We start from the raw sequence: 17,358 nt of genomic DNA, 5'->3' as shown, positions 1-17,358 counted from the left end.
TAGTAATTTGTTATCTTTTGTCAATTTATATAGTTTTTTAAATGTTATATTAAGGTGATTTTTTCAGTTTTAGTCATTTTAGTACTTCATAGTAAACTTATTTCATTTAGTTGCCAAGGCAACTTAAGGCAACTTAACACTTAAATAATAATAATAATAATTTCAAATAATAATAATAATAATAATAATAATAATAATTTCAGCTTCAGTTAAACATAAAAACAGTTTTTAATGAAATATATTTGAAAATATGGCATCAAAGTTTAAGTGTTTGGTCATGCTTTATTTTACAAGGAGTTCTATATATGATTTACATTCTTGAATCGCTGATAATAGCAACAGTTATTCAATAATTACCTGCATCGTCTTCTGCCGTCGAAGTGAAACTGACCAATCAGAGCACAGCGCGTTGAGTAAGCGATGAGAGTGTTCTCGTGCTCTCCATCTCTAACTTTACACAGCGGCAGCAGGTGGACGGAGCGCGCTGTGTAGTGTTCACCGGTGGTTGGAAGTATTTTAAACCCATTTCAAGTAGATATTCACACATAGTTTGAAAATAGCGCATATTGTAAGGAGAAAACCACATTTTTGGACAGAATATGTCAAAAATCTTAACTGTCTGTGGAGTTGCCAAAACACTGAGGCTGGGATGGCGCAACTGGAGAACATCAACGAGGTTGCTCAGCTTTAAGGTGTGTTATCTTTGAGTTATATGGTTGAGCGCATTAATTTACATGATATGATGTAAGAAAGCTTTTGTGAAAAATTAACTGTGTCATGACAGTCAAAAATCCTGGAAATCTGCCTCAAATTTTGCTTCACGTTGCACATCATGAATTTCTTGCCTCAGACGCATTTGTTGCCTAAATTTAGTCTACTGTCCAGACTCAGACTGCACACCTGGTGCTTGAAGATGGGACCAAGATAAAGGGATACTCCTTTGGTCATGATCAATCTGCAGCTGGAGAGCTGGTCTTCAACACAGGACTAGTTGGGTAAGAAGGGACCCTCTGAATATGGTCATATGTGTTTTGGCAGCTGTGGAAAAGTGCAAAAGAAACAACTTTCCAGATAACTAATCAGTGGCAACACTAATGTAATCAACCAGTTACTTTGTCAAGTCAATAAGAGGTTACTGTGATTTTAGCTTTAAGTCACCATGCAATCAAAATGGACAGTTCTTGTATTTTTAGAGTATATGATTGCAGTATTTATTATAAATGATTTATTCTTTTAAATTCATGTGCCCTTGTAATCTTTAATCAAAATAACTTCCCCTCCCTCTTGACGTGTTTTTTGGCAAGAGGGCGAACATTGAGATCGCAGCAATAGCAAACCACAATGATCCCGCCGTACATTTTTTCCTTGCTCCTTGTTCCAGAAGCCATTTCACTTGGATATACATCACAATAGGCAAGAAAAGACTGTAGCAAGTTTAGTTTGATGCTGACTTTAAGCATCTTAAAGTTTGTTTATCATCTCTCCAGCTATCCTGAAGCTCTGACAGACCCCAGTTACAGAGGGCAGATCCTGACCCTCACCTACCCCATTGTGGGAAACTATGGTGTTCCCAACACACAGGAGCTGGATGAACTGGGACTGAAGAAAAATGTGGAGTCTGATCGCATTCAGGTGAGCTGTGCAGCACGTACAGTACTAGCAATGCGAAAAACATGCGTTTGATTATTAGGGAATACACAAACTGATAAAATATATACCTTGAATGCAGTATAAGTCACTTTTGGATAAAATTGTCAGCCAAATATATAAATGTTAATATATATTCTACCCTTATCTGCAGTCGTGATTGTTTTTTTCCATGTATTTGTTGTTGGAAGGTGTCAGGATTGCTGGTTCAGGACTACAGTCATGAGTACAGTCACTGGAACTCTGTAAAATCACTGGCACAGTGGCTTCAAGAGGAGAAGGTGTGTTTCCATATATTCTACTTATACTTACTTACAGTATTTAAAGCGTTTTTTTTTTGTTTTTTTTTTTTTTAATTGCAGGTGCCAGCACTTTTTGGGATAGATACCAGGATGCTGACAAAGATCATAAGAGACAAGGTCAGAATTTACACTACTTTGAAGTATGCACAGTTTGTCCTAAATACATTCTGAAGGTTCCTATTTCTTTCCTTTAATAAGGGTACCGTTTTGGGTAAGATTGAATTTGATGGTCAGCAAGTGGAGATCACAGACCCTAACCAACGGAATCTAGTGGCTGAGGTCTCTACCAAGGTAACCTGCATACTCGATCAAATTGCTTTCACTGCATTTTCAGTGAGTGTTCACCATGTCTCTTCCTGCTTTAAGGATATTCAAGTGTTTGGGAAAGGTAACCCAATCAAAGTGGTTGCTGTTGACTGTGGAATCAAGCACAATATTATAAGACTACTTGTCAAGGTAGGGGATTGTGGCTGTGGTCTTCTTCTGTGGAGGCAATAGACATTATAGCTAATCAGATTTCAAATCTTTTCATTTTTATATCATAGCATGGAGCAGAGGTGCATTTAGTGCCATGGGACCAAGACCTGATGAGTTTGGAGTATGACGGTCTCTTCATTTCCAACGGCCCAGGAGATCCTTTACTGGCAAAGACCTTGATTCAAAATGTTCGCAAGGTATGATAGATAATATTCTCATTGTTTTGAACAATTTATTTGGAATCATTCATCTGAAACAACTTTCATTTTCTGCTGACATCAATTAGGCCACACTGGTATTTTTTAATTTAATGTGCTGGTTTCCTTGGAAATATATTACATTACAGAAGTAAAGTAGTCTACAAAAAGAAAACATTTACATTAGAAAACAAGTGAAAAAAAGATTAAGTTTAGCTATGTAAACTAATATGGGAATTTGAAAATTAATAAATTGTCACTGCTCATCTTTCATCCCGCCATCATATTGACCTTCAGGTGCTGGAAAGTGACCGTCCTCAGCCAGTGTTTGGTATTTGTATGGGGAATCAAATCACAGCTCTGGCAGCTGGTGCACAGTCTTATAAACTACCAATGGGAAACAGGTACTAATTATTATTATTATTATTATTATTATTATTATTATTATTATTAATGTCTGCTATATAATCTGGTACATAGTCAAATTTACTGTCAAATTTGATTTCATGTGGGTCTGGAAATGGAATTCAAGGCAAAAAATACCATGGCAGAAGAAGAGAAAGCATAACTTTTGTCATTTGTAACCTTAGACTAATTAAAAAGATTTTTTTGCAGAGGCCAAAACCAGCCAGTTGTGAACGTGATGACGGGCCAAGCTTTCATCACAGCTCAGAATCATGGGTATGGCATAGACAGCGAGTCTCTACCTCCAGGCTGGAGTCCTCTCTTCACCAACGCAAATGATGGAACTAATGAGGTCTGGATTTAACCTAAAAGGAATGCTTCACCCAAAACTATTTAAATTCCTCATCCTTATGTCGTTTCAAACCTGTTTAACCTTCTCTCTTCCACGGAGCATGAGTGAAAATGTGAATTTTTCCATATAATGAAAGTAAAGGGGAGTCTTTCTGTCAGACTCAAAAGTGTTGTCATTGTTGGATGATCTATCACTTTAACTGTGACTGACTGTGGAAAAATTAATTAAAAGTGCCTGTAAGGTTTTTTAGTGATGCATTTCACTTCTGTGGTTGATCTCCTTTAAAGTAACACATCCTTACTGGTTTGACTACTATAGTGTCTGTCTTTATTGATAATTAACTCTTATAGAAAGAATTCATATTTGTAAAAACCTTTCGTTTTGCTTTTAGACGAATCTAGGTTAACTTCGAACACTGTTTTCTCTTCTACTCTTCCAGGGCATTATGCATAATACCAAGCCAGTGTTCACAGCGCAGTTTCACCCTGAGGCCAAGGGAGGACCCACAGACACAGAGGTACCGCAGCACTGTCAGAGGATTGTGAAGAGTCTGATCTTTTTGTTTTTCATGGCTGAATGTCCTCTCTTGATCATGTTGTGTTGAATCCTCCATAGGGATTCATACATGACTGCCCTACACAGCGGGGTGCTGATTATTTCATTAAAAACCAGCCAGTGTACTTAAACACTTTCTTCAATTATCTTTTATAGTTCCTGTTTGATGCTTTCATCTCTCTGATAAGGAAGGGGAAGGAGGGGAGCATCGCATCTGTGATGCCAAAGAAACCTGCTGTTCCTCAGAGAATCCAGGTGGGGGAGACAAACTACATAAGTTGGAAGTCCTCTCTGCTGTCACGTTGTGTTGAGTACAGTACAGAAACAGACACTTGTTTGTTGTCCTTGTTTTATCCAGGTATCCAAAGTGCTGGTGCTGGGGTCTGGAGGCCTGTCCATTGGTCAGGCTGGAGAGTTTGACTATTCAGGATCCCAGGCTGTCAAAGCAATGAAGGTGAGCTGTTTTGTTTATTTTGTGGGTTCTACCTTTTTGCATTGACTTAGTTCAGTCCTTCTCAGACCTTTCAGGCCAAGTACCAAGTCAGACCATCCAAGTACCACCTTTTCACAGTCATGCTGCCCCTGCTTTTATAAGCATTTATAAAAGCAAATAGAGTCTTTTTGATATTGTTTAGGCCTTAGAATAATTTTTTGAAGGTTCAAGATTGTGTATGTAAGTTAGTGCTTGTTTGTTGTCAATTGACTAAACATAGATGTGTTCACCAGCAAAAATGTTTTGTGGTAAATCTGGTTGACCAAGGAAGTATTGCTGGTAAAGCTGGTTGGGACATTAGCACACCATCATCCAAAACGACAATCTTAAAGGAGAACTCCGGTCAATTTTAACATTGAGCTAATTGTTTTGTAAATTTGGAGTGCTGTCAGTACAGAGAACAACGACAAAAATCGGTGTTGCCTACACCGTGTTATCCTCTTTTTAAAATTTGCACCCTGTTGACTTCAATGGGGCAAGTTTTAAACCTGCTTTTAGCCTCTTAACATCCTTGATGTGTCATTACAAGTGCACAGCTAATGTGAGTGATTCCTTCAGAGTGATCACGGGTGAATCTGACTGTAGTAGATGTGAAAGATATGAATAAAAATGATGCTAATTCAGCCAGCGCACATACCTGTATTTACTTCCTGTTTTCGGTCGAAGTCCACAGTAGTCGATTGTCGAGCACCGTCATCGGCTGACAGCTGACAGTCTGAGTCTCCACTGTTGCTTAGTTACCTATGATGACGCGTGTGAACTCGACAATCGACTACTGTGGACTTCGACCGAAAACAGGAAGTAAATACAGGTATGTGCGCTGGCTGAATTAACATCACTTTTATTCATATCTTTCACATCTACTGCAGTCAGATTCACCCGTGATCAATCACATGGGCTGGGCACTTGTAATGACACATCAAGGATGTTAAGAGGCTAAAAGCAGGTTTAAAACTTGCCCCATTGAAGTCAACAGGGTGCAAATTTTAAAAAGAGGATAACACGGTGTAGGCAACACCGAATTTTGTCGTTGTTCTCTGTACTGACAGCACTCCAAATTTACAAAAAAATGAGCTCAATGTTAAAATTGACCGGAGTTCTCCTTTAAGGGCTGTTAGTAACACATAATGCCATGCTTTGATTAATTAAAATCTTTAAATTTTAAAATCTCATATCACATGTTAGTGTTATTTTAGTATTATTTATATACTATTCTAATACTTAGCGATTTTTTTAATTAGCTTTTATTTTTATTTTTGATTTTTTTGATTTTTTTTCTATTTTATTTTTAGTTTCAGTTTGGGCAATTTTGTGCTTTTTAGTTTCAGTTTGAGTAATATGCTTTTGTCATATATTTTATTAGACTTGTTTAATCGTTCTATTTAATAAATGTATTTGTATTTGTTTTAGTAATTTTAGTACTTCAACTTAAAATGATTTCAGTTAGATGCCAAGGCAACAATACATTTTTTGTAATATTTTACAATACATATATTGTAACATATATTTGTAACAATACATATATAGTAATATTTTAATTCATATTTAATTTCAATAACAGAATATAATTTTTAATCATGTTAGTTTTAGCACGTGTGTGTCTAGGATTGTAAATATTAATAATAAAAATAATAAATGAATTCTATGCTTTTTATTAAAGAGTTGTACATTTCCAGAGTACCACAGTTTGAGAACCACTGACCTAGTTGAAACAACAGTACAGGTGTTCTTTCTCACAGCAGTGCTTCTTGTTTCTGTCTACAGGAGGAAAACTTGCAAACAGTTTTGATTAACCCCAACATTGCCTCTGTACAAACTAACGAGGTTGGCACCAAGCAGGCAGACACTGTGTACTTCCTGCCCGTCACTCCTCAATTTGTGTCAGAGGTGATCAGAGCAGAGCGACCCGACGGCATCCTGCTCTCCATGGGTGGACAGACGGCTCTCAACTGCGGTGAGCAATCAGCATTACACTTTACCGAATTTAACAGGACTGAAAGGATTGATTGATGGTACATTATGTTCCTGTCCATGGTCCCAGGTGTGGAGCTCTTTCAGAGTGGCGTCCTGCAGAAGTATGGAGTGCAGGTTTTGGGCACATCTGTAGAGTCCATCATGGCCACTGAGGATCGGCAACTCTTTTCAGATAAACTAATGGAGATCAATGAAAAGATTGCTCCCAGTATTGCTGTTAAAACGGTGAGATGGAAAATGTGGTACTGCTCAAAGTTGTGATGCTGTCTTATTTGAGGTTTCAGAGAAACTTTTCAAAGTAAATGCTACAGTTGGACACTGTTTGAGTAGATATTTGTCTGTGATTATGATTCTTTTTGTCTGGAAGGTGGCAGATGCCTTGAAGGCAGCAGAGGAGATTGGCTACCCAGTCATGCTGAGATCAGCTTATGCCCTGGGTGGCCTGGGTTCAGGCCTGTGTGCTAATAGAGAGAAGCTAGAGGACACCGCTCGCAAGGTAAGCACTGTAAAACATCACACAACATGATGTTAATTATTTCTATTCATGTTGATGCTCTGAATTTAAATATTATCTGCTTTATGGTCAATTATAGAGTAAAAATTGCTTAATGTTTGCTCCTGAACAGAGAGATTTTTTTAAAGATTGTTTCATGTTTGATTTAAGAGGTCATGTTGTACGTTTTTCTTTTCTTTTAGTTTTCCCCCCAGTGTCCACTAATAATGTTTTTTTTTTGTGCCAAATATTTTTTAATTAATAATAATAATTAATGATAATTTTTTGATGATTTCTCCTATTTAAATATGTTTCTAACTTATATGTCTGCTTTGGGTTTGCTGTCAGGTCCAATATATTTTTCAAATGCTTCATGTATCATTAAACCTACATTTTTGCAGCTTAGGGTCTTAATAAATAGCCTTTTTTACTGGGTATGAAGCATGAGCTCTGAAAGTTACGGTATGTGTTCATAGTAAACTCTTTTATCTCAAGAAGATCAAGGAAATTTTGATTCCCTATGATATGGACGCTTTCTAGATGGTTTGGCATGATGAAAGTGGGTTAAGTCCTTTCACTCTTTAACTCTGTTCTGTTACAGGCCCTGGCCATGAGCAGGCAGATCCTGGTGGAAAAGTCCCTGCTGGGCTGGAAGGAAGTGGAATATGAGGTGGTGAGAGATGTCGCTGATAACTGTGTCACTGTCTGCAATATGGAGAACTTTGACCCTCTGGGCATCCACACAGGTACCACATGTAGAATAAAATCTTTTATGCATACGTGTCAGTGATGAGACACACATTTTTTATTAAAAAAAGTAGTTTTGCATAATTTTTTATTATTTTATATATATTATATATATACAATATATATAAATATATATTTATATATATAAAATATATATTTAAAATTGATATATTTATATATATATAAAATATTATTTATACTTTTTAATTTATATATTAGAAATATTTCAATAATGCGTGTTTTAATAGAATAATATAGGCTAGTTTAGGCTTTCAAATTGGTCAAACACCTATGATATTGGTAATTAAAAAAAATACGAAATATGTAAAGAATTAATTATTTTCTTTAATCAATATTTTCAAAACTTAAATGTATTCTGGGTGTAAGGAAAATGTTTTATTACTTTTTACCTCAATGGTTGCAAACTGTTTTTGAGAATGAAAATGACTGGATGAATGATTGGAAATTTAATTGAAGATTACATTTTTTATAAATGGTAGTCACATGCATGTTGAACTAGATTTTAAAAACACTTTTTCTCCTCATAGTCTTGTACGTCCTTTTTTGTCATTGACCCCAGCATACACACGTCCATATTCATAAACCTTAAAGACATTTTAATTTAAACACCAGTCACATCATATGCATTGAAAATCCTCAAGCGCTTCAGTTAATAGCCCTTTCTGGTCATCTCAAAGGTGACTCCATTGTGGTTGCACCCAGCCAGACTCTGTCCAATGAGGAGTACCACATGCTGAGAGAGACCGCTATTAAGGTGGTGCGTCATCTAGGCATTGTGGGAGAGTGTAATATCCAGTATGCCCTGAATCCGTCCTCTCTGGAGTACTGTATCATTGAGGTGAATGCCCGCCTCTCCAGAAGCTCAGCACTGGCGTCCAAAGCTACAGGGTGAGATCTGCACACCAAAGAATTATTTAATAATACATCCATATTTTTAAAGTATATAAGCATAAATGCTGCTTTATGGGTAGCCACCGTAAAGCCACAGTTAGTTACCGTATGTCTTTAGGCACCTCACTGTGTTGTATTTGAGTTTATTTAATGCGGTATGGTACGGATTTAAGAGTGTAAATTGCTTTGGCTTGGTTCAAATTTACCTGAGAAACAGACGTTTCCCTGTGATCAACTGAAGGTGTCAGTTTCACACTGTCTTTAGTTTTGAGTTTTTTTGTCACCAAAATATTGAGAACTGACTGCAGCCAAAGTTCTATGTATGTTGAGAGCCAGACTCTAAAAAACACCCACCCACCACTCTGTCTGTTCAGTGTGAAATGAATCTATATATTTTGAAAGCATTGATGCCACAATTGTGTGGAATAAACTGAACAGATTTTGTTGTCTTATAAAAAGATTAGTGTGAAGAGGCAAAAATAGTTTTAATACCATGTGGGGCTATTATTATTATTTTCCTTTCTTCGGAAAATCATTATGGAGGGAATTTTGGAAAGCATTGTTATTTAAATCATGTTAAGGTCTAGGTTTATTAATATTTTTTAAATTCCAATAGGAAAAAAGTAAGATAATTGAGAAGTAAGATAATTGATGTTATATATGGATATCACAGCTTAAATAGTTTGATCATTGGCAGTTTTACAGACTTTGCTATATTGACAAATCTGGACATGGTTTGGGACACTGCTGAGATTTTTTTGAAATGCTAGAGGAGACACATGTGAAATTACTGGGGTCTCATTCACAATTTGCTCTCTGCAAAATATCATTGCTGTTTAGGAGAAACGACTGAGATCTTAAAAGATGTAATTTTAGAGTATGATGAACTTTAAATAATTATAAGTTACTATTGTTCTATTATTGTAGATAATGTTATCCATTATATGACATGGCGGCTTTCTGACCCTTTCTCATTAGGTACCCACTAGCATTTGTAGCTGCTAAACTAGCTCTGGGCATTCCTCTGCCGGACATAAAGAATGCAGTATCGGAGCAGACCACGGCCTGTTTTGAGCCCAGTTTGGATTACATTGTCACCAAAATCCCTCGCTGGGATCTGGACCGCTTCCAAGGGATGTCTCGGGAGATCGGCAGTGCCATGAAGAGTGTTGGAGAGGTGCAGCAGTTGTCATGGCAATCGAATACTGCTGCTTTCTAGCACAGATTAAAACTAATCCAAGACCGAATTAGTATTTTAATTCTTTATTGCCAATTTTCTTTAAATCCGTATCACAGTTAATTCAGTGCTGTTGATTTACAGAAATAAGCAAAAAAGGCTCCCGTCTCCATTCTTTCCTCTTATTTCCTCCCCTCACAGGTCATGGCAGTTGGCCGAACCTTCGAGGAGAGCATCCAGAAGGCTTTGCGAATGTGCCACCCCTCAGTGGACGGCTTTGTACCACGTCTGCCTCTGAAAAGAGCATGGGCAGAGCAGCACGACACGCAGCGAGAGTTTTCCATGCCTTCAAGTACTCGTATCTTCTCCCTCGCCCAGGTTTGTGACTCAGAGCATTAAGCGATGTGCATTACAGTCTAGATGATAGATTCTGATTGTGCTCAACTCAATATGACAGCCATGTTTAACTTAGACTAATGATTTATGAGCGAATAAGACAACAGTTTTTACATCAGTCCTAAATCTTTGTGTCCAGGTTATACCATTATACCGTTTGGGGCTAGTAAGTTTTTTTTTTATCCAGCAAAGAATGCATTTAATTGAAAATATACTAATTAATACATTTATTTTTTTAAATAAAATCACATATAAAAAAGTTATTTTAAATTGTAATATTTGACTATATTACTGTTATTTACTGTTTTTTCTATTAAATCTAATCAAATTGGTGAGACTTCTTTCAAAAACATTACAAAATCTTCCCAACTCCAAACTTTTGAATGGTAGTGTATATGATTTAACAATTTTATAATCAATTATGTGTCATGTTTCAGCTAAGATTATTGAATAAAAAATTATTAAATTGTATTGTACTTTTGAAACCGATGTTAAAGTTAACTATAATATATTTATCAGACAAAGAAAATGGCAAAACTACCATAGGAAATTGAAATGTAAAAGTGTGTAAATGTGTAAAAGTTAGGGTAGTTATATATTTCCATAGGTTATTTAACTAAACCTTAGTTTGAAAGAATTATTATACAGAATCCTTGACTGTGATTGGTCAGTCACCTCATTATGTGGTCATTTATTTTTGTATGATGTCCATTAATATGTGTAATTGACCTATTGTCGCTTGCCACCAATTTCCTAGTTTCTTGTCGCTCTCGTTGATCTCTTTCTTCTCCTTTTCCTGTTTCAGTTCAAATCAATGTTTTGTGCCTGTTTATTACCTTGTTTTGTAGCTGTGCAGTACTAGGGTAATGTAGTACTGTAGTCAGCCGGTCATTATTGCAAAATAAACCCCTTTAGGATGATACAAAACTGCTCTGTATCAAATGGACGTTCATTAAAAAGGAAAATTACCTGGCTGCCTAAAGAGAAACCAACCAACTTCTCATCAAAAAACATGTTATGTGAGTGTCAAATGAACGCATCGATGCTGGCAGATTTATTAAGGAATAATAGGCCAAATCCTGTCAAGACACAAGTCATCAATAACTCTCAAGGTTGGTCTCGCTTTTGTGGCACTAGAGTTTGATGTTAGTCTCCAGGCACATAATTTCATTCAGAGCAGGTTATGCCTCCTATTAAGCAGACAGGCTATTAAGTGCTGTGTCCTGATTGGCCAGGACCCCCATCCCAATCACAGCGCTACGGCAACAGCGAGTTACAGCTCATTGGGCTCTGCTCTGTATTCAAGGGACACTGCAGGCTAACAGCCAACAATCAAGAGCCATTATTTCTCATTTAACAATGACCCAACAATTTCTTGTAGATCGCCATCATTTATTAGAAAAGCCTGTTTATGTTCATGGCATTTATAGTATCGTCTGCTGATTTTAGACATTATGTTGATTGTTTTGTTTCTCAAGGCCTTGCACAGTGGTGTGACCGTTGATCAGATCCATGACCTCACTGCTATAGACAAATGGTTCCTGCACAAACTGAGGCACATCACTGAGATGGAGCAGCACCTGGGTCAGTATAACAGGTGAGAGAGATTAACAGTCACATTCGGACGCTCATAACTGATATTAATCTAATAAAAAATAGATCTATCTGTCATCTATCTATAAATTGACAATTTAATTTTTAGCACCTTTTATTTTAATTATTTTATTAATTTTTGTTTTTAAATTGTGACATTATATAACAGATAAATTATTAACTAATTTCACAACATATTCTGGAATGCAAAAAAGTAATTTTCATTAGTGTGTTAATTACTGGAATTATACAACACTCATACTCACTAACTTTATTAGGTACACCTTCTGGACTCCCTTTTGCCTTCAGAACTGCCTTAATTCTTGTGGCATAAATTCAACAAGGTGCTGGAAACAATCTTTTAGAGATTTTGGTCCATATCGACATGATAGTTGCATTGCATCCGATCACGCAGTTGCTGCTGATTTGTCGGCTGCACATGATGCGAATCTCCCATTCCACCACATCCCAAAGGTTCTCTATTGGATTGGGATCTGGTGACTGTGGATGACATTTGAGTATAGTGAACTCATTGCCATGTTCAAGAAACCAGTTTAAGATGATTTGAGCTTTGTGACATGGTGCGTGTTATCCAGATGGAAGTAGCCATCAGAAGAAAGGTACACTGTGGTCATAAAGGGATGGACATGATCAGTAATAATACTCAGGTTGGCTGTGGTGTTTAAACGATGCATAATTGGTACTTAGGGGCCCAAAGTGTGCCAAGAAAATTTCCCCACACCATTACACTACCAGCCTAAACCACTGATACAAAGCAGGATGGATCCATGCTTTCATGTTGTTTTCACCACATTCCGACCCAACTATCTAAATCCAGATTATTCAGACCAGGCAACATTTCTTCAATCTTCTATTGTCCAATTTTGGTGAGCCCATGTGAGTTGTAGCCTCAGTTTCCTGTTCTTAGCTGACAGGAGTGGCACCCGGTGTGATCTTCTGCTGCTGTAGCCTGTCTGCCTCTGTTCAACGTGTTGCATTCAGAGATGCTCTTCTGCGGACCTTAGTTGTAATGTGTGGTTATTTTAGTTACTGATGCCTTTCTATCAGCTCAAACCAGTCTGGTCATTCTCCTGTGACCTCTGGCATCAACACGGCATTTTTGCCCACAGACCTGCCACTCACTGGATATTTTCTTCTTTTCATACAATTCTCTGTAAACCCCAGAGATGGTTTCAGCAGTTTCAAAAATACTCAGACCATCCCGTCTGGCACCAACAACCATGCCACGTTCAAAGTCACTTAAATCACTTTTCTTCCATAGTTTGAACTTCAGTAGATAGTCTTGACCATGTCTACATCCCTAAATTCATTGATTTGCTGCCATCTGATTGGCTGATTAAATATTTGTGTTAAACAGCAGTTGAATAGGTGAACCTAATAAAGTGGCCATTGTGTGTATATTATTTATGTAGTATGTGATATAATTTATTAAAGTAATGAGAATCTAATGAGAATTACAAAAATAAAACTGTTGGATGCATTATGAGAATTTGTAAGGAAAAATAGGCTTAACTGTGATAAAAAAAAGAAAAAAAAAGAATGGCACAATGTAAAACATCTTAATGGTCTTATTCTGTCGTATTCTAATAATTCACTTACACTTACTCAGAAGATGGCTAATAAAATAACCAACATCTCATTTTATTAGATACACAAATCTGGTAAAACCTTGCTTATGGTTCTTCGTAATACAGTACATTGCTCAAGAATAGCAGCATCTTGAGTTATAGCCACATTTCCTTGAGCACGAACTGTAGTTAAGCACTTAAAGATCAAAAATCATTTCAGGTGAGCGCTGACCTCTTTAAGCGCAGTATGAAGTAAAGTCTCACATATTGTGCGTGGGATAGTGAGGATTGGTTGTCTCTTTCCATTGCGACGCTACCGTCTCACACTCCTGCTGTCCCATGCTGGTTTTAATGCTCTTTGCTTTGTTAATAAACCGAGATTTAAACCAGGACCAGTATATGCTCTACTATGCAATAGTAGCTCTAAAACATTTTTTAGCTATGTACTGTATACAGCAAGCCTTCAGTGCTGTATACATAGCTAAAAAATGTTTTAGAGCTACTATTCTTCACATTAAGATCAAAAAGTGCAACAGATGTTTTGATTATCTGAATTGCAGAGCTTATGAAACATGAATGTTAAGAAAGAAAAATCTGCAAGTTTTGATTCCATTTCCCTTTGATCTTTGTTCAAACGTTGTATTGATTTAAAAATAAGCATCTTTAGCAAGATTTTTTTTGGGGGGAGATTTTCTTTCCTTCCATGTACACTGTAGCTTGAACTCTCTGATGATCAAAGGTCTACGGTTTGCTATTTATCCGAAAAACATTTTCCCTTTAATGATTTTGCTTATATTTACCAAAATATATTTAAAAACCAGCTCAGAAAACGCTATGTAACCAAGCAGTACAGAGCAACATTAAATAGTTAACATTCTGAAAACTTTGTGTCAGCGCATTTGTGTCATGTTGAGTTTCTTAATGCTGTTTGCACCCTCAGCGCCACAGTGCCAAGAGATCTACTTCTGAGGGCAAAGAGGGATGGTTTCTCAGACCGACAGGTTGGCCAGGCTCTGGACATCTCAGAGGGAGAAGCTCGGGCGCTGAGGCTCAACCACAACATCCGACCTTGGGTCAAACAGGTTTGAGCCTATTGGCAGAAATATCTTTTTATTATTGAGATCCAGTGGTTATGATAAACCTGGCTTCATGATAAATGGCTTTTGTGCTCACTTTCAGATTGATACACTGGCTGCTGAATACCCCGCAGCCACCAACTACTTATATTGCACTTACCATGGTCAGGTAAACCAGTCTGTCCAACTTTTATGTAGGGTCTTTTATTGAAGTGCCAGGAAATATTTTGTCTAGGCTTCTCCACAGTAGCATAATTTTTTTTAAGGATTTTAGTTCACAAAGGAAACATTATATAACAATTTCTTTGTCCCTTTCAACAGGAGCATGACTTGGATTTTAAGGATCATGGTATCATGATTGTGGGTTGTGGTCCATATCACATTGGTGAGCTCTATTCCTTTTTACCTAATCATCCTTTGATTTTTTTTGTTTTCACTTTACACCAATCCATTCATGTATTGTCTTCATTAGTTTTAATGAGCAATTAGTGCAAAAGTGGGTCAGGGCAGTGTTTCGCTCTACTGCCCCATAGGCAGCAGTGTGGAGTTTGACTGGTGTGCTGTGTCAAGCATGCGTGCCCTCAGACAGATGGGCAAGCGTACAGTGGTGGTGAACCATAACCCGGAGACGGTCAGTACGGACTTTGATGAGTGTGACCGTCTGTACTTTGAGGAGTTAACCCTGGAGCGCATCCTGGACATCACACAGCAGGAGGTGAGAGGTCAAAGTTCAGTCCGTGCATCTGGTGCATTTGGGTAACTGAAAGGTATTATTCACTTTCATGTTTGACAAGGGCATTTGTTATGATATGGTCCGATTTCTGAAAATGCCATGCAAACATTTATTATAAAGTGTATAGGTGATCTAAAATCTGATTGGATGAGCCACGTTTAAAAAGCTTATAGGTGGGCTAAGTCAGTGTGTTCGATTATTATTACTAATAAATGTAGTTAATTTAAAATGTGCCGTTAATCATTGTGGTTGTTGGCATTTTATAAAAAAACATGTAGAAAAGGAAACTTAAAACATTTGTGCTAGCTTGCACTGCTTGACAAAGCTCTGTTTAAGAAAGGTTCATGGTTAAACCTCCATTGTGTGGTTTGAGTACTTTAAAATCTATTTTTCATATAGGGATATTAGATAGATTGGTTGGATTTGTTTGGGGATATACATGTATTTGATTGAACGGAATGGGAAAACGATAAAAAAAAGTCAGAACGGACTGAAAAACTGTGCCGAGTTTGGTGCGGGGCTATTTTATTATTATTTATATACTATTATAGTATTGATTAATATTTTGAATTGGCTTTTATTTTTATTTTATTTCAGTTTAAGTTTTAGTAATTTTAGTATGTGCTTTTATCATTTGTATTAGTTTTTTTTATATATTTCTAAGTATTTCTAATTATTGTTTTCTCAGTAGTTCTAGTACTTTTCAGTTTATTTCAGTTAATGGCTCTGTCCCAAATGACACACTTCATGTCCACTTTTAGTCTTGTGGACTTACAATGGCACAAGACCGAAAGTACCCATGAAGTGTGTCATTTGGGACAGAGCCATTAACTGAAATAAATAAGTTTTTCATCATTTTATTTCAGCTTTATTTCAGTTCTGAAAACATTTTTTAATAGTACAAGTTTTAGTTAAACATAACAACACTGGTTTGGTGGACATAGCAATTGCATATCTTTTGACATTATTGTGGAAAAAATACTGTAAAATGCTTTACAGACATTTTTAAGCTTACTATGAAGCAAATTCATTCATATTATACTTAACCTGTTTTTGTTCACCATCCTTATATCCCAAAAAAAGAAGTCTGATATCTTGTTATCAAGTTGTATGCTACCATCTTCAAACTGTGGGAATAGATTTTCTTCCATTTTGTTCCCTGCCTTATAAGAAAGAACCTGCTTAATACAATGTTTCAAACTCATCTGTTATCTTGTGCCTGAAAGTATATACGAGTAAATGTGTTACTTTATCCCCATTATGCTTGCTGTGGAAAAAGTAGCAATGTCTTCTATAAAAAACGGCAACAGACTGTCTGTAGAGTGCGAGCAATTCCTCATTTTCTTCTTTGATGTGTAGCAATGTGTGACCGTAGACAAGAGCCGACTGGGCCAATGGTCTTAATATGAATATCACAGCAAGACTAACACCACAGTGCACAGCTTATGCACAGTGTGCTATACAAACAAGATCATGTGTTTCCAGTGCATGTGAATTTTTTAATGCTTGGGCTGGTATTTTAAAGTGTCATCACATTTCGAAAAAGAGATGATGCAATGATGGCCCATGTTTTCAGCTGCATTGGTTCTTGAAATTGTTTTTTCCATTCATTTTCTCCATTTCAAAAAGAATCACAAACATACAGCATTTGATTCTAAGCAAAATTTTTTTTTAAAAAAACTGACAAATAGACACGTTATGTTCAGAATATCATTTCACCATACAATTCCTGCAGTAAATACTAGTATGATTCAGAAATACAATTTGATAGATAATAGTGTTAATAACATTAATACAAATGCAACTATTGACTTTCGAGGATTTTAAGGGCTGCATGATATTGAAGAAAAATGTGAGAAATAAATTGTAATTGTGTGTGTGTATCTATATAAATATACGATCACATGTACTCAGTGAGTATGGGATGGCAGTGCTGAGTGTGCATTCTACAAGATAAGGCATTTATCAGACGTTTAGGCTCTGTTGTGCAACGAATTCTCCGCCATCGTCACATGATCAGTGAACTGTGATTCGTGCTGCACTGTGTGCGACTGCAACTCGTGCTGGATGAGCAAAGCAGAGGTTTACAATAGTTTAAAATGATTTTTATTTTTATAAAAACAGCAAAACGACAGACAGTGGAGGCGGTGCCGCGGTGGGCACTTTAATCCAATGTGAATGTAGTGGTGGAATATTCTATGCTAATTTCACCCTCAGGCTCCGTAATGGCGATATCGTGA

General features: G+C 36.8%; 1 protein-coding gene across 1 annotated transcript in view; it reads left to right on the top strand.

Annotated features, from left to right (window-relative positions):
* Positions 1 to 599: 599 nt before the first annotated feature.
* The window catches only part of cps1 (carbamoyl-phosphate synthase 1, mitochondrial), a gene marked incomplete at both ends in the record, with an annotated part of 40,194 nt that continues 23,435 nt past the window's right edge, over positions 600 to 17,358 (top strand). Inside the window, 25 exon segments of the mRNA XM_081369037.1 lie at positions 600 to 692; positions 886 to 995; positions 1,488 to 1,638; positions 1,848 to 1,928; positions 2,010 to 2,066; positions 2,148 to 2,240; positions 2,316 to 2,405; positions 2,495 to 2,623; positions 2,921 to 3,027; positions 3,239 to 3,380; positions 3,820 to 3,897; positions 4,092 to 4,190; positions 4,294 to 4,389; positions 6,193 to 6,382; positions 6,470 to 6,627; positions 6,770 to 6,898; positions 7,497 to 7,641; positions 8,341 to 8,551; positions 9,533 to 9,731; positions 9,933 to 10,109; positions 11,606 to 11,724; positions 14,250 to 14,391; positions 14,489 to 14,554; positions 14,707 to 14,770; positions 14,919 to 15,100. Coding sequence (XP_081225163.1) covers positions 600 to 692; positions 886 to 995; positions 1,488 to 1,638; positions 1,848 to 1,928; positions 2,010 to 2,066; positions 2,148 to 2,240; positions 2,316 to 2,405; positions 2,495 to 2,623; positions 2,921 to 3,027; positions 3,239 to 3,380; positions 3,820 to 3,897; positions 4,092 to 4,190; positions 4,294 to 4,389; positions 6,193 to 6,382; positions 6,470 to 6,627; positions 6,770 to 6,898; positions 7,497 to 7,641; positions 8,341 to 8,551; positions 9,533 to 9,731; positions 9,933 to 10,109; positions 11,606 to 11,724; positions 14,250 to 14,391; positions 14,489 to 14,554; positions 14,707 to 14,770; positions 14,919 to 15,100 — 3,108 coding nt within the window.

Source organism: Scardinius erythrophthalmus, assembly GCF_964197995.2.
Source record: "Scardinius erythrophthalmus genome assembly, chromosome: 6".
NCBI lineage: Eukaryota > Metazoa > Chordata > Actinopteri > Cypriniformes > Leuciscidae > Scardinius > Scardinius erythrophthalmus.
This window is presented reverse-complemented; position numbering and strand designations above follow the sequence as displayed.